The 15,956-nt window shown below is 48.1% G+C and overlaps 3 protein-coding genes across 3 annotated transcripts; 1 reads left to right on the top strand and 2 right to left on the bottom strand.

The window, feature by feature from the left end:
• Window positions 1–370: 370 nt before the first annotated feature.
• On the bottom strand, window positions 371–4,359 carry LCP9604111_3059 (uncharacterized protein; the record flags this gene model as incomplete). The annotated part of the gene is made up of 6 exons (XM_039070605.1): window positions 371–1,974; window positions 2,928–3,089; window positions 3,153–3,607; window positions 3,665–3,788; window positions 3,853–3,979; window positions 4,045–4,359. 6 exons carry the CDS (start codon window positions 4,357–4,359, stop codon window positions 371–373), a joined length of 2,787 nt encoding a protein of 928 aa, XP_038931014.1.
• A 1,635-nt stretch (window positions 4,360–5,994) lies between these two features.
• On the top strand, window positions 5,995–7,395 carry LCP9604111_3058 (uncharacterized protein; the record flags this gene model as incomplete). Its single annotated transcript, XM_039070604.1, has 6 exons — window positions 5,995–6,162; window positions 6,216–6,597; window positions 6,651–6,768; window positions 6,832–6,899; window positions 6,951–6,981; window positions 7,041–7,395. The coding sequence occupies 6 exons, from the start codon at window positions 5,995–5,997 to the stop codon at window positions 7,393–7,395; spliced, it is 1,122 nt and encodes a 373-aa protein (XP_038931013.1).
• A 641-nt stretch (window positions 7,396–8,036) lies between these two features.
• Window positions 8,037–15,546, bottom strand: LCP9604111_3057 (1-phosphatidylinositol-3-phosphate 5-kinase FAB1; the record flags this gene model as incomplete). Its single annotated transcript, XM_039070603.1, has 2 exons — window positions 8,037–8,142; window positions 8,195–15,546. 2 exons carry the CDS (start codon window positions 15,544–15,546, stop codon window positions 8,037–8,039), a joined length of 7,458 nt encoding a protein of 2,485 aa, XP_038931012.1.
• Between the last annotated feature and the right edge of the window lie 410 nt (window positions 15,547–15,956).

Genomic DNA, 15,956 nt, shown 5'->3' with positions numbered 1-15,956 from the left:
AAATGATGCGATTTTTGAGATTTTCCGGGCCATTGGCGAAAGAATGAAAAAGAGAATTAGAAAAACAGGGCTAGTAAATTCGTTAACAAATTTCGTGGAGCCTTTGCCGCCCCGATCCCGGTTTTTGCCGATGGTCCCAGAGATTAGCCCTTGGATTATATAGATCTGTGTTCATTGGTATCTCCTTTAGCAGCGCGGACAGCACCAATTTTATGTATAAAACAAAGATATTGTTCGTATTTCAGTCCGATACAAACTACATAGCTGTAACACTTTCAAATTGAACGTTAATTTGACCTTCTATGTACTGGTGGTCCGTGGATGCTACGATTGCTACCCTTATGAGATAGATATTCTTCCTGAACTGTCATTATGCTCCTACTGGCAGCCCTCTACCTCTGCCTCTGCCTCTGCCTCTGCCTCTTCCAGGACCTGGTATGCGCTGCTCCGTCCCCTGCCACCGATTTCTGGTCTCCTCCAGTAAATCCTGCGGAGTTTTACCCTCCGCATTTGGTTGACCCATCAACATAGCAGTTTCCTCCCCAGCAGCCTCCTTCAGAACACGCATTATCTCATCCTGAAGCCTGATCTTATTCGCAGTTGTCACTTCCTTATCCCTCCCATCACATCGTATATGATCATTCAAAAACCCCCGCGCTGCGGCATGAAAGGGCGTCTCCTGGAAAGCATTCCGAGCGCGGAAATCCGCCTGGTGCTCAATTACGAACCTTGCCGCCGAGACCTGCCGCAAATTCTGGGCAAAGACGTGCAATTCCGTCTTTCCCTTGTTCTCGGCACGATTGATATTGACACCGTGTGATAGGAGCAAATCGAGGAGGGTGGTCTTGATAGGGTCACCTTGATGGGAGTGGTATCCTAATAGATGTAGGATGGTACAGCCAGAGCTGCCGGGGATCCGGAGGTCAGCCCTGTATTTGAGTAAAGTGCGGATAGTAGACTCAACGTGCTGGCACATAGCGTGGCTTATAGCAGCATAGTGTAGCGGCGTGGATCTAGCGTTGTCAATAAGGTTGATACGAATAGAATCATGGTCGAGGAGCAGTCGAAGGATCTCTGTGATTCCGAGCTGCTTATATAGGAGTCTACAGTAAAAACCTCCAGGACCGCTAGCTGCCCAGGGTAGTGGGAGTCGCCCATCACTATCACAGGAGGAAGCCAGGTCAGGGTTGGTATTGTTCTGGTAATGTTGATGATCCAAGAGCAAGTTAACAACAACATCAGCATTGTAGAATAGACTTGCTAGATGGAGCGTTGTGACATCATACGCGTGACCCTTTGCGGTCCTGAACTGGAACGGTGCCCTGGCATGATGGAAGTGTTGATGCTTAAGGTAGATATCGGCACCGGAGTCAATGAGCCGTTGAATTAACGGCCCATTAGCCCTCGACATAGCAAGCCCAAGCACACTATCTTGCACCTGACTTCCCCAGGGAGGGATATCATTTGGCAAGGGAGGAATAACATCTGTCGCTGAACAGCCTCGGTCGAGAAGAAGATGAATCAACTCATGGCCCCGCGCAATCCGATCCCGAATCCACTCAGCCCAATGAAGACCCTCATCTTCTACTTCATCTGGGTCTTTATCAAGATACATCAGCGAACCCGCAGCCACGAGGATCGGCGTATCTCCGGAATCATCTCGCTGATGTAAATCCACCGTCCCGAGAGGTAACTGATTTTCTGGACTGTCCAAGATAAAGCGCACTACATCAATATTTGCCGCGCCACATGCGTCGAGCAGCAGACGGAACTTGGGGTTGAACCTCTTGACAACTTCCGGGGCCGTAGTATACACATCCAAGAGAATTTGAAGAGCCTCGGGACTGCCGTACGAGGCTGCATTGAACAATGTGTCCTCTAAGTAGGGTGTCCCAGGGGCGATCACATCCTCGGGATTGCATGAGGCGATGAATCGACGGAGTTGAGGGAGGTCATTTTGCTTTATGATATTCACTAGCCTGTTTCTGCGCCTGCCGATCACCTGAGAAGGAGATCCCGGGGGGTCCGGGGGTTCCGGGGTCCGAGATAGGAGAATCGCCCTCTGCCATGACAATTTATCCTCCTTCCTCTCTTTCGTGTTGTTCTTCTTATTATATCTGCATTTAATCTGTGGAAAGAGAGAATGTGCGTGTGTGAGAAAGGGGGAGGGGAAAGAATAGAGAAAGCAAGCAGACGAAAAGGGAAGTTACGTCCCAACCGTGGAAGGCTGGGCGGCCCCACTAACGGGTAAGTCCACGGTCGGTCCAGGGGTCCAGGGGCCCACGGACCTCTCCAAGGCTTGTTCTAGACTCATAGGTAATTATACACGGAGTACGGAGTAGGAGTATGTACCATTATACCTAATGTATTAAAAAAAAAACAATGTGATTGTATTGGAATTACCACAGCAACATAAACACAAAGGCGGTGATTCCAGCGGTCGGCCTTGAACCGGTTTTATTCTAACTCACCACCTGGACCTCGGGCCTTCGGCCGCCGATCACCACCCGAGTTACCGTCAGCATTATACTTTGTACTAGTATACGAGGTTCACATCTAAAATCCACTGTCTATGTTGTATGCCTATCAAGTATCAACACTACTGCTACCTTCCAAATTGAACAAATTGTTTAGTTATTATTTTTTTTCGGTTCCTGTTGCTTTCGGCTCTTACAATTTGTGGCGCGGCCCGTACATATGCTAAAATATATCCATTAATTCAAAACCAGTACAATCTATCATCCTGAGTATCAGATCCCATTACCTAGGTGGCATCTATGCCAATTCGCACTCGATAAGACTCTCGACTCCTTTCTGGGCATTCCAAATCTTCGTGATTTTCAACCCAGCGGATCCCACCAGTTGGTGCCAATGGGCTTCAGTTCGCTCGGTCGAAGCGAAATCAGCCATCATAATAATATCCAGACTGGTTGTCTCCCAGTACGCGTTGGTATCAGGGATGACATTCTCGTTAATCAGAACCTTGCTGTGTCCGCGCTTCATGGCATTCACGAGACCCTTCAAGATCTTGCGGCAGTTATCGTCTGACCAGTCGTGCAGGACAGAGTGCATATAGTAGGCGCGAGCACCTTTAGAAGAAAATATTAGTTTTGATCTGAGTTGAGAGGGGGTCATAGAAGGGGAAATCATACCCTTGATAGGCTGCTCATTGAAGAAGTCATGCTCTAATGTCTCGATCGACGGATCTAGCTGTCCTGACTTGGCTTGAGCGACCACATCGGGAAGATCCTGGATCACCAGACGCCCAGGAGCATCAGGCCACTTGCGCTTAAACTCCGAAATATCGTGGCCTAAACTGCCGCCGACATCGACGAGGAGAACATCGTCCTGTGTGACATCGGGGAACAGGCTGGGCACGTCGAAGAAACCGACATCCATCCAGCTAGGACGGCCTTGGTGGTAGGCAGACATGTGATTGTTAAACTGGCTAGCGGCATCTAGGTTCTCCTTCATAAAGTCGAAGAAGTGGAGATCGGTTCGGAATCCGCGCTGGAAAGCGCAATCCTTGCCGTTTGATGGGTTGGTATAGCCGTCCTTTTTGAGCTGGGCAGGTAGAGCAAGCACACCGGCGGTGATGCAATTAGTCCTAACCAATGAGTTAATATCATCCTTTTGGATTATATGCCCACAAATTCCGACTTACATGCAAGGGTATGCATCATTGTATCGTTGCAAGCTTAGCGAGATTGAAACTCCGGTTCGGCGGTATTCATTAGGACCAGTCTCGAGGATAACTCCCATTGCGCACAAGTGCTTCAGAATGCGAGCTAAACAAATATGTAGTTAGTAAAGTGTACCGACAAAGCACAGGACGGATGGCAAGTTACGTACCAAGAAGAACTGGGTCAGCACCGGTGGCCTTGGCCAACTCGGCAGCAGACTTGGGCTTGTCATCCTTGGACAAGATAGCAAAAAGGCCCAGATCAACACCTGTTTCCAAAGAAGCGTAAAGGGTAGACTATGATATCAATATTAGTTGCCGTCAACAGCACAAAGGTGTGCCTTAGAAGCACGGGAATTTACCTGAGACCAACAGTATCTGATCATAGCCTCACGTGGGGTCTCAAGTGCGTAGACCAGGGATCGAGCGGCTTCCAAAAGGGTTGTTCGATCGGTGTTGTCTTGCAGGCTGGCGACTTTGCCAAGGGAAGCAATCTGATCAACCAGGCCAGGAACGAGCTCGGGTGTGTTGGCGGAAATTGCTACGCGGTCGACGAAGGCCTCCTCGAGGCCTCCGCTGGTCTGGCAATCTCCAGTTGCATGGATTGTGCCCTCCGTGTGTGAGTTCCCATTAGCTTGGGTGGTTTCACTCAATGTAAGGGTTGCAATGTCGGCCATTGTGAATGTAATGTAATATAGATAGCGTGGGAGTGCAGAAGAATATGAAGTGATCCAAGTCAAAAGTACTCCAGGGGTCTTTAAATATACTACATTCATTATCTACGTATCCCCTTTTTTGAAACAAGCTACAGTCACTGTCTCCTTTTCTTTAATGAAGCTACGCCAGCTGAGCAACGGTTGGACCGGGTTCAATCATATGGATCCGCTATCATGAAGACCGGCTGGTATTCATCCCACTGGAGCACTGTGCTAGAAGATAGGTTCCACCGACACTACGGAGTAAGTCGGTGCCAGTTGGGACAAAGGAAGTGGAGACGCAACGGTTCAACGGTCTTCCTATTCAGGTAACAAACGAGCAGATTGTCTAACGGCTCGCCCAAGCCAAGAATATCACTTGGTATGTTGTACCTATGTATATAATAAGTACCGAATAACTCAAGGATCATCACAATAAAATTAGAGCGGATGGGCCCACATCCATGGATGGATCTATCACAAGATGTCCCAAAGGAATACTCATTATACGTTATAGGCAGTTGATGTGCTAAAATGACCTGGCTAAAGCTAATTCCCCATCCAAGTGCAAAAGTACAAGGCATGTACTTTGTCCTCAACGAATCGCGTAAATATATAAGCGGAGTATGTGGAATTGATCAGAGAGGGCTGAGATTCTGATAGAATCGGCTCAATGGACCGGAATACATTAATATCCACACCAAATACCCACATCGAGACGGCTAATCGCGCTTTTTTGGTGTTTTTTTTAACGATATTTCGCTTGTTCGCACGGGCTACTTCGTGCTCTGCACTCCTTATATTCGACGACGTACTTAACCCCGTAGTACTCCGTACTCCGTACTTTTGTCTATTTTCAACTTGGACTTGAAAAAAAAAAGACCCACGAGGCGAGCTGGTGGATTAGAAACCACCCACTCTCTTCGTATTACGGTGGGACTCGTAAAATCCAGGTTGAAATGTCAGCAAATTTTTAGAACCCAGAATATGATCTAGACTTCACCCAAGATCTACACTGCATGGTACAATTGTTTCTTTCTAGACTACGGAGTAGGTTGGCCAGATATTTCCAAATAAAACCCCGGTTATTCGACATGAGGGCAGTGCACGCGGAGTATCTCAAGCTACTGCCTACGATGCAGGCCCGTCCACCGGGTATTGGGGTCCCATTCCGAGACTGCTGTCATTTCGTTTAGCGGCATCGACTAACTAGCTAGCGTGACAGGGATCATACCCCTATCCGACTACGGAGTACTCCGTAAAAACGAGCTAGCTATAATACTATTGTAGACGATGACCTCGGAGATAAATCGTCAAACAATGATGAACAATGCGCTTACCAAAATAGGACGATCATCGCAACTAAAATCTCGAAGGATTGGCTGTTTAACGGAGTTTCAGGAAAATAATAGTACGGAGTGACTGATCGAATAATGGCACACTGAAATCAATCCTGTACTTACTTCCATGTACATATCTCATGTGAACTCTTATGTGCTATTGTTGGTTTTAGCAGGCCCTTTCCTGTAGGGCTATATATAAACTACTCCATAACGGGGTCGCACTCTTTCGCACTTTCTGGCCTTTCCCCGCTGTTTCTGCATCAAGATTGAGACAATGGTGGTCACCGCCGGAAATCTTCACGATGACAAGGGTCCCAAGATCCTGGCTGTACTGTGGACCTTGACGGGGCTAACTGCCGTTATGGTTGTGGCTAGGGTCTACATCCGGCTCAAGCTACTGCGGAACTTTGGTTTGGATGATTATTTGATTGTGGTTTCCATGGTAAGAGGCTTTCTGTCCTTTCGAGGTGAATCTAACCGGAGCTTGTGTACTAGATAATGGGGTTTGCATATTGCGGAATCTCTACAGCAGGTGTGGGTGTGGGTTATGGAAAACATTCCAAGTACTTGAGTACGGACAATCTGGAGAAGGCCATTCTACTCAATACAGTCAGCTTTTTGTTCGGGATTTTCTCTTTCACTCTTCCCAAGATTGCTGTGACTTCCATGTTGACCCGGATCTTGAACCCCAAACCACTGCATAAGGCGATGCTGTGGACGATGGTTGGAACCACAAGCGTCGTGTCTATTACCTGCATTATAATCTTGTTCACAATGTGCGATCCAGCAGAGGCATTGTGGAAGCCTGAACTTGTCGCAGCAGGCGCCAAGTGCAAAAGTACAGCGTTACTCATTGACTTTGCTATCTTCACTGGATGTAGGTCTCATCCCCTTGAAACATATGTCTTGGAATTAACCCCATACTTCTAGCTATCTCTGCTCTTGCTGATCTAACTCTGGCCGTTTATCCAACAACCGTCTTGTTGAAACTCCAAATGTCTCTACGAAAGAGAATTGCGCTATGTGCTGCTTTAGGGCTTGGTGGAATGTAAGTTGATACCTCCCCAACTCATACCATACTACCCAGAAGCTGACCAAAGTGGCGATGAAGTGCTTCTGCGATGGCAATTATAAAGTGTACCCAGCTGCATGGACTTGCCGACAAATCCGACTACACATGTATGTCCTTATTATCCTTCTCGCTTTAACCAAAGGCTGACCAAACAAAAGACGGTACTGCCGACCTTGTCATGTGGACCAAGTAAGCATCTTCCATCCGATCCTCTTGTTATATGATCTAACCCTTTGTTCTCCGTCTAGTATTGAGGCCGACGTCGTTGTTTTAGCATCGTGCATCCCCACCTTACAACCACTCCTCGAAATCCTTCTCGGCAAACGAGCAATGGGCTCATACAGTCAAGGAAAGAGCGATCAGCTCAAGACCAGCAGCAATTTCCCCTCCTCATTCCATCGCTCCAAGCAATCAAAACCGCACGATGACCTCTGTTTCACCAACATCGACGATCAAGAGAGTCAAGAGAGCATCCTTCATAACGATGACCACGGGAAAAATAGCCTCCCACTGGGGCGTATCCACCGCAAAGATGATGTGGTTGTGGAATACGAATCATCTCCACCGAAACAAGGGCAAGGGTCGGCATATTCTCATTGGTGAAGCGCATGAGCTACCCCCTTCCTAAAAAGGCAGCCCCCTTGGCCTATCGAATAACATTTCGATGGCCGTTCCATTTTCTACGCAAATCAGTGTCTCCTGGTTGCACCTACATACCTTTAATTAACGGATTTCTTTGCCTTTTTCAAAATATATAGACTACTTATGCTGAACGCTTTGGAAGTTGGGCAACAATATAACTTCCTACTTCTCCCCAAACCGATGAGAACTCGAATTAATTGGTGGCATAAAACAAGATCTCATAAATATGACTTCTCATGGCTTATCCGCTTGCACATCTAGAAACCAGTCGGCCCGGCAGTTTGCTAAAGTTCTAATATTAGGGTAACCCGAGATCGCACTGGAAAGCAGGAGATCAAGAGTGACAGGGCTTGCAGGGTGCTGCTTTTCACAACACAAATATGAAGAGAGGCATATTGAGTAGGCAAAAAGATTCGGGACTGGCTATGAGAATGTTGGTATGAAATGAATGTCTAGAGGCAATGTTAAGGCATGATGACAAGAAATTCCCAACACATGAAACATCACCCTGCACTCCGTCTCATGAAAATTCGTCAGGTCATAAATCATTAATGTAAGCAGTTCATGGGCGCAGATCAAAACGAAGACTGTCTAAGAAGCTATCAGTAACCAGTGTCTTCCACAAACCCGTTCCCATCAACAGTCTCAACTTCAGTGTTCTGGTTCTCATAGCGGTACATCGCATTTGATGGGAATTGATGCCAGCAGCTAAACTCGTTAGTATTCAGTCGCACACCCGAGGGAATATATATCAACTAACCTTGGAGCTTGAAGCACATATCTAGCCATTGCCTCACGGAAACGACCCTTATATTCTCTAGGACTTGTGACCGTCGGTCGATTTCGCCCACCGCCAGCAAATCCTTTGTCCTTGATCCAGGACTCGAGCTTTTTGTCCCAGGTGTAGGTGCGAATGCAGTCAATGATCCCTACCACCAGTTCATTGCGGCTTTCATCGATGGCGATCATGAGTGAGTAGTCCATGACGTCTTGACGACCCAAAAAGAGTGTGTCATTCCATACACTTTGGCCAAGAAGTTTCTTTGAATGCTCGCGGGCAAAGAGAGGGGTTTCATAGATGAAATCCACCATGTTTTCGTCCAAGAGGACCTCGTCCCGTTCACCGGTACTCTCTACTTTGCGGTTTCGCATTGAGCCCTTCAAATCGAATATGCGCGTAGGGACACGGTCATAGAACAAGTTCTCCATTAACAACAAGAACCAATTGAACTCGGTTCCAGTGACTGGGTTCTTGATAATGACTTGGTAAAAGCCGAACATCTTAGCGATTGCGGAAGGGAGTTCATGAAACAGGGCTTCGGACATGATTTGGAAATACGCCGGGGCGAATTTGAGGAAAGCCTGCGTCTCAATCGTTGAGAGAGACTTGAGAATGAAACGGTCATCAAGGGTCTTTAGGAACAACGATTTTGTCTTGCCACCCTTTGAGTCCCACTTTGCACACCGAGACAATGACTCGACGATTCGATCTGCCACACCACACTTTTTACGCAGAGCATCAAACTGCTCGGCGTAGAACACTTTGCACAGCATCTTGGCCTGACCTTCTTGGAATTGATACTTTAGGTGTGTGCCCGTAGGTCGCAAGAGAGCATGTTCGACCTGTGCTTCCTTCGCAGCCTCGATGTCGTCTCCGGCATCTGGTTTTTGTTCTTCCGTCTCGTCAAACCGCTGTTGAATGGTTGAAAGTTTTTCTTTGTAATCGGAAGAGTCCAAAGCGAAGGCTACCAAAGAGCTTGGTTCATCCTCGCGAACAATAATATTGCAATCAGCAAAGACATGATCCATGACACTGAGTGGATAGTCAAGAGACGCCCAACCACTTGCAGAACGTTCAGACCAGAAGTTTGTCAGCATTTTCAGAAGCGTGGTACGCTCATGTTTAGGGAGTTCTTTGAAATCAATTGAATCATCCTCTGGTGACTGTTTGGTCTCTTCATGTGAATCTACTGGATGGAGATCTTCAACTATGTTTTGATCCTCATCACTTTGGTGATCATCTGCTTCGTCGCCAGACAAGAGTTCGTCGTCAGGACAGAGTGCACTGTCTACTTTCATAGGCTCTGCGGGAGACTCGCTTGCCAGAGAGGGCTCATTATGAGTTTTATGATCATGCGTAAGTTCATCACTCTTGCGACTCATGTCATCCATTGGGATCCGGGGAGCCGAGGGCAGATATTCATCACTATCAACCGGCGGTTCGCGTTCTTCAACAGCCTCTCGTACATTTCGATAGACCTCCACGATGGGCTTCGAGGACGCCAATGGGAATGCTCGGGACTGAGTGCCCTTGGCAGTGCGTTGACGTCTTTCGCGCTGTCTCTCTTTCTCGAATTCACGACTCAATTGCTCAAAATGCCTGGCGAGGTGAGAAACCTGCGATATTCCCCTTGACCGTGGAATAAGCGACTGACCCGCGGCAAATCGGGCACTCTTGAGGGAACTTAAGCCTAAACGATCGCTCAGCTTTCTATCCGATGACTTTGTTGGTGATTGCACTGCAGGGGTTTCCGGATCGGATGGGTTGGCGAACGCTAGTTTCAACCCCGGAAGTTGAATGCTGTGAGATGATCGTGGTAGATTCGCAGCTGGCTGAGACTGAGTACGCAAAAGCGGAGGAGACCGTATCTTACCGGTGCGTCGAAAGGCTAGCTCGGTAGGCCTCGGTATTGCTGAAGGCCGACGTACTGGGGTATTTGCTATGTCAGGAGATACGCTGTCTTCGGTTCCATTCTTGGTTCCTTGATCGGGAATCCTAGAGCTTTCCGGTGGTGATAATTCCGATGATCCGTCGCCGGAAATCATCACAGGGAGATCGGTGTTTATAGGAGATTGATTCGAAATGCTAGCATGGCCGACAGGAACAGCCAAGTCGAGATGTCGTACTTCTTGTGAGACAGCCTCATCCTGGGGAGAAGACCTCGTCCCACCAATTGCATCGACTGATAAAGTTGCTTCCTCAGCCGACGCTGGAGGCGAGTGCAACTCGACTTCTTCGAGGTCCTCGCGGTGCTTTTTGCCAGTGTGCTCCTCGACAACGGAGACCAGTACATCCTGTGCCTTCTCCGGTGAAAGTGTCATACGTCGCATCATCCGTGGCCTGTCATCTTCCTGGTCGTTCTCATCTTCAACATCCGTGGGAGTTTCGAGGGCATCATCTGTAGAAACCGATGTTGCATCTTTGTCGAGGAAGATCTTTTTGAGTTGCAGTGTTGCCATATGCTTGATATCCTTCTCAGATGGGAAAAAGTTCATCTCGAAATCGGCAAATATCGTGTCCCATTCGACAACCTTTTCTTGAACTGCACGGAGGACCTCATTCAGCGGTATGATCTCCCAATAGCGAGAACTTGTGTATTTGTCTTGTAAGTGCCGGACCAAAGAGCTATGGTCTTCATGACTCTTCTTGATCAAAGTTTCGATTTTCGTCTTGCAGCTCTCCAGTAGCTCGGGAACAACACTCTCGGCATTGATGCCTTTCAGTCGGTCTTGAACAGAGATCATGAATTTGTTGAGACGTTGCTCGGTACGCAAATATACTTCGTTCCTCAGCCTCAGATCGTTGTCCACCTTCCAAGTGACACGAGGCCGTGGAACGATAATCTCCAGAAGACGAATAGGGTCATATTGGACCCGCAAAGCAAGATCCCTGTAGCCAAAATAGTGGAGATAATCCCGCCGCAAATCATGAGAGCAACCTCCAGTACGAGCAAGCAAGTGTCTGCCCCAGAAACACAGCTCCAGATATTTTCCGAATGAATATTTCCATGTGCTCGGGGACATAGGCATAACTTGAGTTTCATTGCCGCAAATTTTGCAACAGCTCCACATCAGCACGGCATTATGGAGCCCACGGAGCTTAGAAGGATAAGGCTGGACCAGGACACTGATCTGAGCCTCGCCATGTACGTACTGGCGGTGGTGTTCGAACATGCGTTTCTCGCAGCCGTTGACGGTACATACGGAATTTGCTGTGTGACAAAGGTCCTCTACATACTGCCCAATTGTGAGATCTGACTCGAAGATTGTGTCATCTCCATGCTCATTATAGAACTCCAAGGCAAAGGTATCTGGCCCTGAGCAGGGGACTGATGTTGTTGTACACACAACACTGTAGAGAATGACCAAATTCTGATGCGCATAAGGATCAAACATGTTGGAATTCCCCGCCACATAGGCTTCCCATTGGCGCTTTTGAGTTTGATGGTGATAAAGAGCCCGGTCGTACTCGGCTTCATGCGCAGCATGCAATACTTCCTTGACTTTTGCTGGCGCATCTTGCGGTGATTGATGGACCATTTCCGGGGTGATGAGGACAAACTTTTGCGGTTTGACCTTTTCATCGGTGATCTGGTTAGAATTGCGGTCTTGATCACGAAGAGACTTCAAATACGAAAGCCTGCGTTCCATTTCGCGCGCACGCGTTAGGAGATACGGAGCCTCGAATTTTACGAAAGGAGAGGCCGACAAAATCTTTGTCTCGTAATCCTTAACCATATCGTTATAGTATGTCGGCATTGGGATGTTGTCAGGAACTTTTGCAGCATCGGCATCAACAAGAATTTGGCTATCAGAGATATCACCACGTTTCTCGTTGGCTCCCTGCTGAGCATTAGATAGGTCGACTAGATGTGCGTTGCCTTCGTGAGTGGTAATCTGCGGATTGAATTTATTGTCTTTGTCGTGCCCAACTGCTGATTCTTCTGTCGGCGAGGTTGATATCCTGCCGAATTCATCTCGCATAAGATTTGTTTCTAGACGGAGGTTGTACACAACATAGACCATGAACTCAGTGATGCTTTTCACATTCCCGAGGACTTGATCATCCCCTCCACGCAGGATAATGGTACACCCGAGCTCTTTCGGACACCCGGAAATGTACATATATGTTTTCTTCCGACCATTATGAACGTAGGTTTTCACGTCGAAACTGCTGCATTCACTATGCAATGTGGTCGTCAAGAGCTTATCCATAGATGTCATAATCCTAGTCTGTGTACATCTCGACACAGCCTCTAGAACAGATGGCTTCACGTTGTATGCAGTGGCAATCCCAGCTTGCTCGAGGAGGCCAAGAGCCAGGCCAGAAACAGTTTTCTCGACCAAAAGCAAGTTTGGACGCAATGCTGCGATCCGACTGACCAAGTTTTCTAGAAACTCACGCTCTTGTCGAATGACAGGTTCGAGACTCATAAAATGTTGTTGTTGACGAGCATATTCAAGAGGAAATGTGATGATCAAAATGTTTGGACGTGAAATGTTCCGTGACATGCCTTTCAGGGCCAAATTTTTGGTGAAAACGAGTCCTGATACATAAGAAGTGTCACCAGGTCGGCCGCCCGGAATCTTCTTCAATTTGACGTAGTGTCGAATGTCCATATCATCTCCTTTTTGGACATCTGGATCAACCTCATCTGCTGCCTTCAACAGTATTGGCATCAAAGCGTTTTCCCAGCTGTCGCAATTTGGCACAGCAGACTCTACAAGCAGTTGATGGAGAAGCTTTCGTACGTGTTCCAGACTCGCTTTGTTCAATTCCACAGGTGGCGCATCAATGCCTCTCATTGATGAACTTCGAGTCATCTTGAACCCACCCTGCTTTACATTCTCGGGTAAAGATATGACTGGTGCTGAGTTGTCATGAGGGGGCATATTGTCCTTAGATGTCCTGGGTGAATGACGCGGCTGATAACTGCTAGTAACGCTCAAGTTTCGACGTCGAGAAAAACGAGGGAGATTCACGGCTCTTGAACTCGTGATACTGGCTTCGTCTGCGTCTCGATTCGTACTGGGAGTACTTCGGTCTCCAAAAGCAGATCTACCCTTTTTCATGGCAGCGAGAAGCCCACCAAATGATGCTTTCTCATTTTCACCCCCACTTTTAGACAGAGTGCCCTCAGAGACCGCAGACAGGAGGCTAGGTTGCTCATCGCCACTGGATGCATCATCCGAGAGATATTGAGCAAGGTCAGGGTCAATGATATTATCTTTATGAAAGGCAGGGAGTCGAGATTCAGCGTCTATGTCATCTGCATGTCGGCGTTGGAAGGGGGCTCGGTCTTCATGATATGGCTTAAAGCCCCGAATATATTGCTGACGAGAGTGGTGACGTTTGTGACTGAGGGAGTGTGGTCTTCCACCCAGCGAAGACCGCAGAGAGCGCGAAGAGGTAGGTCGTGTTAAAGGGCGATCAGAATCAATTTCAAGAATTGCCGAGCGGCGGTTATGTCCCTCTCCAGCACGTCGTGTGGCCGGTATAGCCATCGTCGGGGTTCTCAGAACGTGATCGATTGATTGAGACACAACCGAAGATGAATCATCGTCATCCGCAGATGCTCGTCCAGGACTGGTCCAGGTGAGTTCAGAAACCCGAGGATTGGCCACTATGGGGCTCTGCTCGCTGTCGGAGAATTCAGATGAATCATCATCGTGCGCATTGATCATCTTCTCGCAGGGTTTGCAAACCCGAATATTACCAGGCTGTCCGAACCGTGTTCCCGAAATGAGCAGAGTGCATTTCGAATCAAAGATTTGACCACAAGTTCGACAGTGGTGCTTTCTGCGAAATGTTGTGAAAGGTTCTCCGCAATGAAAGCAGTCTTTGGCATTCTCATCCCGCATCCAAAAATCCCTGCTAAGTAGTTTACTTCTTAGCTGCGATAAAACACCGTCGCCCCCGGCGGGAGGTTGACGCCTGGCTTGGCTAGTAGCCCGATCGAAATCAGTCTTCAAAGGCGGCAATGAGGAGACCGTTGTGGTCGTCTCGGCCGTGGAGGCCCGTGAAATCACGTAGCCAGGCAGCCGCGCTGCTCGGATTGAGGGCGTTGACTCCTCATTGGATCTACCGGGAGCTGTGACCTTTGCAGGCTCATTGGAGTTAGAGCTGTCACGAGGAATGGTTGTCTCCATGTTGGTTGGGAGTTTTTCAGCATTGTACGGTACTGAGTCGTGAGAGGAAAGTTTTGATAAACTATTTGACGTAGAAACCGAAGCTTTCGGCTCTTCAGAAGGGAAAGATGCTCTTGATTTTGATCTTTCTGCCGGATGCTGAGATGCATGATCCTGAACTGGCTCAGATTGCTTGGTATCTCGCATGTTAGCTGATTGAGACGAGTGTTCAGGCAGCTTTTGTTGATCTAGAGTAGAGACGGACTTCCGAGACTGGTTGTCAGGAGTATATGTTGCTGAGTCTGTGAGGTTGAATTCCTCATGATGGCTTTCATGCATCTTTGCAGACAAAACTGGTGAATTAGAAAGGTTCTGACTCAATGAAGAGGATGTTTGACTCATGGGAAGATCCATAGAGCCTTCCTTGCTACCGATACTTGTCGATCCTGCATTATGGATTCCCTGGAAGGGACCATTAATGGAGCTGCTTCTTGAGCAGTCAGCTTTCCCGACTACGTTCACATGAAGTTGAGTGACTGCAGGGTCTGCCACAATGGCGCTACCGGTGGCTTTCGTTAACGGTGCGATACTGGGCTTGATTCCAAGGGATGGTGACACGGAGGCCTTGGAAGATATGCTGCCATTTTTCGAGGATATTCTTGATCTCTTTCCTATATTTGCTTGTTGCACAGGTTCTTGATAAGTGTGGAAGTCTGGCACAACAGGCGAGTGTAGCCTTGATCCTTGTGACGAGTTGGGCTGTGATGGCAGATAATCAGCGGAGCTTGTAGCCACGTCCGAGACTGGGTTTGCCAGCGAATTCTCCGAAACAAGACTTTTGACTGCAGGAGTCTCTGTCGGATTTTTGTCTGCAGTTTTTCCGCCACCGCTGACAATATCCCTCACCCCTCCGACGGAAGTCCTAAAGCGACTATACAGACCGCTTAGTCCACCTTGTAATTCGTCAGACAGTCTTTTCTCATCCGATATGGCAGCCGGGGCTGGCGGACTAGTAAAATCGTTGAAGAGAGTGAGGGACTCGGACTGATACGCTGCATTATGGTAGTTATCCAGAGCTGCATTCATCGATTCTCGCTCGGTCTGAGTCGTGGCCATAGAGCTGCGTGATCCGCGTCGCTCAAGAGGAAGCGAATTGGAAGACGCCGATGGACTTTGTGAGTCCTGGGAGTGCTGAGAATCCATCGCCAAGTTAGGCAGAAAGGTCTCAGATCATCTCCGCACAGGATCTAGGCACCTTTATAGCCGACCATTCGGGCAGAACTGCGGGAAGGTCTCAGGTTTGGCGAGTTTAGCGAGTTTGGCAGAAAAAAGAGTATCGAGGGTCGATAAGAGCGTCTGTCAGACTGATCGGATCAAAGAAACTTCTTTCAAAAAAAAAAAAAAAGAATAGGTCCCTTTGCCCTCCGCACGTTGAATGACGTGTTGGTGCTGAGTAAGCTAGGCGCGTCCCGACCTCCCGAGGTCGGTCTTGGCAGGTCACAATCGATAAGACGCGGTTGAGTGGTGGGTTTTTTTGACGACCTTCGCTCTTTTTCTACAAACTCCGGGGCTACAAACATCCCATGCCCACTGTCTACTCTTACCAGCTATGA

The sequence above is a fragment of the Penicillium roqueforti genome (genome assembly GCF_015533775.1).
Source record: "Penicillium roqueforti strain LCP96 04111 chromosome Unknown scaffold_04, whole genome shotgun sequence".
Lineage (NCBI taxonomy): Eukaryota > Fungi > Ascomycota > Eurotiomycetes > Eurotiales > Aspergillaceae > Penicillium > Penicillium roqueforti.
The sequence above is the reverse complement of the archived record's forward strand: the minus strand, read 5'-3'. Positions and strand labels throughout refer to the sequence as shown.